A 2744-nucleotide genomic window follows, 5' to 3' on the forward strand; every position below is an offset into this window, starting at 1 on the left:
GGTCCTCCTTCCTCCCTTTTTTGAAGATAGGAACCACGTTGGCCCTCTTCCAGTCCTCTGGCACCACACCAGAGCACCACGAGTGTTCATACAGCCGTGCCAGGGGTCCCACAATGACCTCAGCTACTTTCCTCAGCACTGGGGTAGAGATCGTCCGGACCAGCTGATTTCAGTACATCCAGTCCCTCCAGAAATTCCCTGACTAGATCCTCCCTGAACCTTGGCCTGGGTGTACCTACCCTGGGGCCTGAGGAGGGCCCAGTGGGGGGGCTGATCCAGTCCCTGCTCAGAAAAACGGAGGCAAAGAAGTTGTTAAATAGGTTAGCTTTGTCATCTGGTGCGATGACCAAATTTCCTAGCGTGTCCTGCAGGGGCCCCACATTACCCGTTACCTTCTTTTTGCCCCCTATGTATTTAAAAAAGGACTTCTTGTTGTCCTTGATCCGGGAAGCTAGTCCCAGTCCCATCTCCGCCCTGGCTTTCCTGATTGCCCCCCTGCATCCCTGAGCAACCGCGGTGTAGTCGTCCCTGGTGATGGCCCCTCCCTGCCATTGGGTGTGCGCCTCCCTTTTAGCTAGGAGACATTCCCAGATACTTTTGGTGAGCCATGGGGGCTTTTGCGCCCTCCTGCTCCCTTTGATCCGTGTTGGGATTACCTCCTTTTGGGCTTGGAGGATCATCTCCTTGAGGAGCGACCACTCTCCTTGGACACCTGGCTCCCCTCCCCTCTGGGACCTCAGTGCTTCCCCGACTATTCTCCTTAGCTCACTGAAGTCCAATTAAGACACAGCTGTGTATTTAACAGTTTTATAATATAATATATAAATATGATACCAGCCAATTTATCCATTATAAATTGGCCTGGAGGGGTGGGGGGGGAACAAAAAGATGTTTGTTTGGATGATCTTTACTGCCATCCAGTGGAACCAGAAAAAACTGAAATGAGTGGAAAATTGAAATAACATGTATATCTGTGAAATGGAAAAGTGACTCAAATGTAAGAAATGGGGATTATTTTAAAACACCAGTCAGACACCTATGGGAGACTGTGATCTACCGATCCTGAAATACAAGGTACAATGGTTAGCTCATTTCTGCCCATGCAGAGAGGTGCACACTGGAGCGAGCAGCCCCAATTACCTTTTTTTCCATATCTGCTTTGCCTTGCTCAGCCTGTAATGCCTTTCTCATGCCAAAGGCAACGCTGCTCTCGTACAGGGTCTGGTAGGCAGCAATGGTCATTCGGATTTCATCTCGGACCCGATGCAGCAACATTCCCCGCTCTATGCAGTTAATGGTAACTTCACGGATAAGTTCATCTTTAAGCACAAAAGGGTGGAAGTGAAGATGAGAGGGGGAAACAGATGTGGGCATCAGGAAAAACAAAGACCTGAAGCAGCCCTCTGCCAAAGTTCCCATAAGAACTATAATGACATGGAGGCTTCTGAGGTCAGCGATTAGGCCTGACACTTCTTATTGATAAGAAATGAACAAATGATGGGTAATAATCAGAACTCTCCCTACTTCTGTGGCTGGTGCCTTTCCACAGTGTCCCATGCTGTGCTGTGGCAGCCAGAGGACTAGCACGGTGTCACTGAAACATTTAGCAAGCTGCCTGAATTCATCTTCTGTAAGTTACTGCAGCATCAGAGCGACGGGTCTGAATAAATCTTTTGCTACCAAGCAAATATGAAACAAACCCTGCTGATGCCCTGCTGCCACAGTAACGTCCTTTTAGAGTTTGCTTGTTCTAGCAGTACTTTAAGAAGAGGAAGTGCTGTTTTGGGAACAGGTTTGCGTGGCAGTGTGAGAGGCTGGCAAATGGTGCCGTTGGTAGGAGGGCATACCTGGCCCTGCATCCATTTTGCCTTTGCATTCTCTGCTGAGTCTTCAGAAAAATGGCTTGCTTGGGTGTTAATTGTGATAGGGACACATGCACACTTGGAACCAATCTGAGACCAACGGGTGACCCAACATGCAGTAGATGGTAATAACCTTCATTCCCAACTGACCAAGGCTGGACTACAGCCCATTACTGGGAGATCTCCATTTGCCATTCCCCTGTGCTCATCTACTTGGCCACCTCCAGTGTTTTGCTCTCTCCCACTGGCCTTTGGCTCGCACTTCTAGGGATTGGGAGGAGTTCACTCACCAAAGCACTGTGAGTAGAGCTCCCTGCGGACGGGGCAGATCCCGGTTTCTCGAGCCTGTCTTTGCCGCAGCTTGAGGTCCAGCTCTTCCTGCAGATGCAACACGTCCATCCGAGTGCTGGGCGTACACGACACTTGCTGGATCCAGAGCTGATTGTCTTCCACCCATTCTCTGCACCATAAAAGCAGCACGGGTTTGTTTATTAGATATTCATCGCCTTCTTTATAGCCCCGTCACCAGTAAAAGCACTGGCCGCTACCAGCAGCAGCTCAGGACCTGCCTGAAGGGATTTAATCAAACAGATCTCTGAGCAAATGGGAACCGCTCATTTCACAGCTGTGTTGTTCACCCAGGGATGTGTCCTGCTCAGGGCAGTAGCCAGAGTAGGGCTCTGTTGCAAAGTTCAAAGGAATGATCCAGTGAGAAATGCTTCATGCAGCCGATACTGGCGAGGCTGCAGAAATGACTGGCCACGAGCTTGGTCACGTGCCAGGACCAGCACGAGCGCCGGGCAGTGACCCCCCATGGCCCCGACCCCCCCAGCGCCCGGCCCAGCCCCCGCCCCTCGGGTCCTCACCGCGGGGGCAGGATCG

The 2744-nt window shown here is 51.1% G+C and overlaps 1 protein-coding gene across 1 annotated transcript in view; it reads right to left on the minus strand.

Annotated features, from left to right (window-relative positions):
* Positions 1-2738, minus strand: part of DNALI1 (dynein axonemal light intermediate chain 1) — a 6502-nt gene extending 3764 nt beyond the window's left edge. The window contains exons 1-3 of the mRNA XM_019512548.1: positions 2729-2738; positions 2153-2322; positions 1141-1319 (exon numbers count right to left, since the gene is read on the minus strand). Coding sequence (XP_019368093.1) covers positions 1141-1319; positions 2153-2261 — 288 coding nt within the window. The 5' untranslated portion in view covers positions 2262-2322; positions 2729-2738. The remainder of the gene's footprint in view (positions 1-1140; positions 1320-2152; positions 2323-2728) is intronic.
* Positions 2739-2744: the final 6 nt, after the last annotated feature.

The sequence above is a fragment of the Gavialis gangeticus genome, unplaced genomic scaffold, assembly GCF_001723915.1.
Source record: "Gavialis gangeticus isolate Ggan-Ray unplaced genomic scaffold, GavGan_comp1, whole genome shotgun sequence".
Classification (NCBI taxonomy): Eukaryota; Metazoa; Chordata; order Crocodylia; family Gavialidae; genus Gavialis; species Gavialis gangeticus.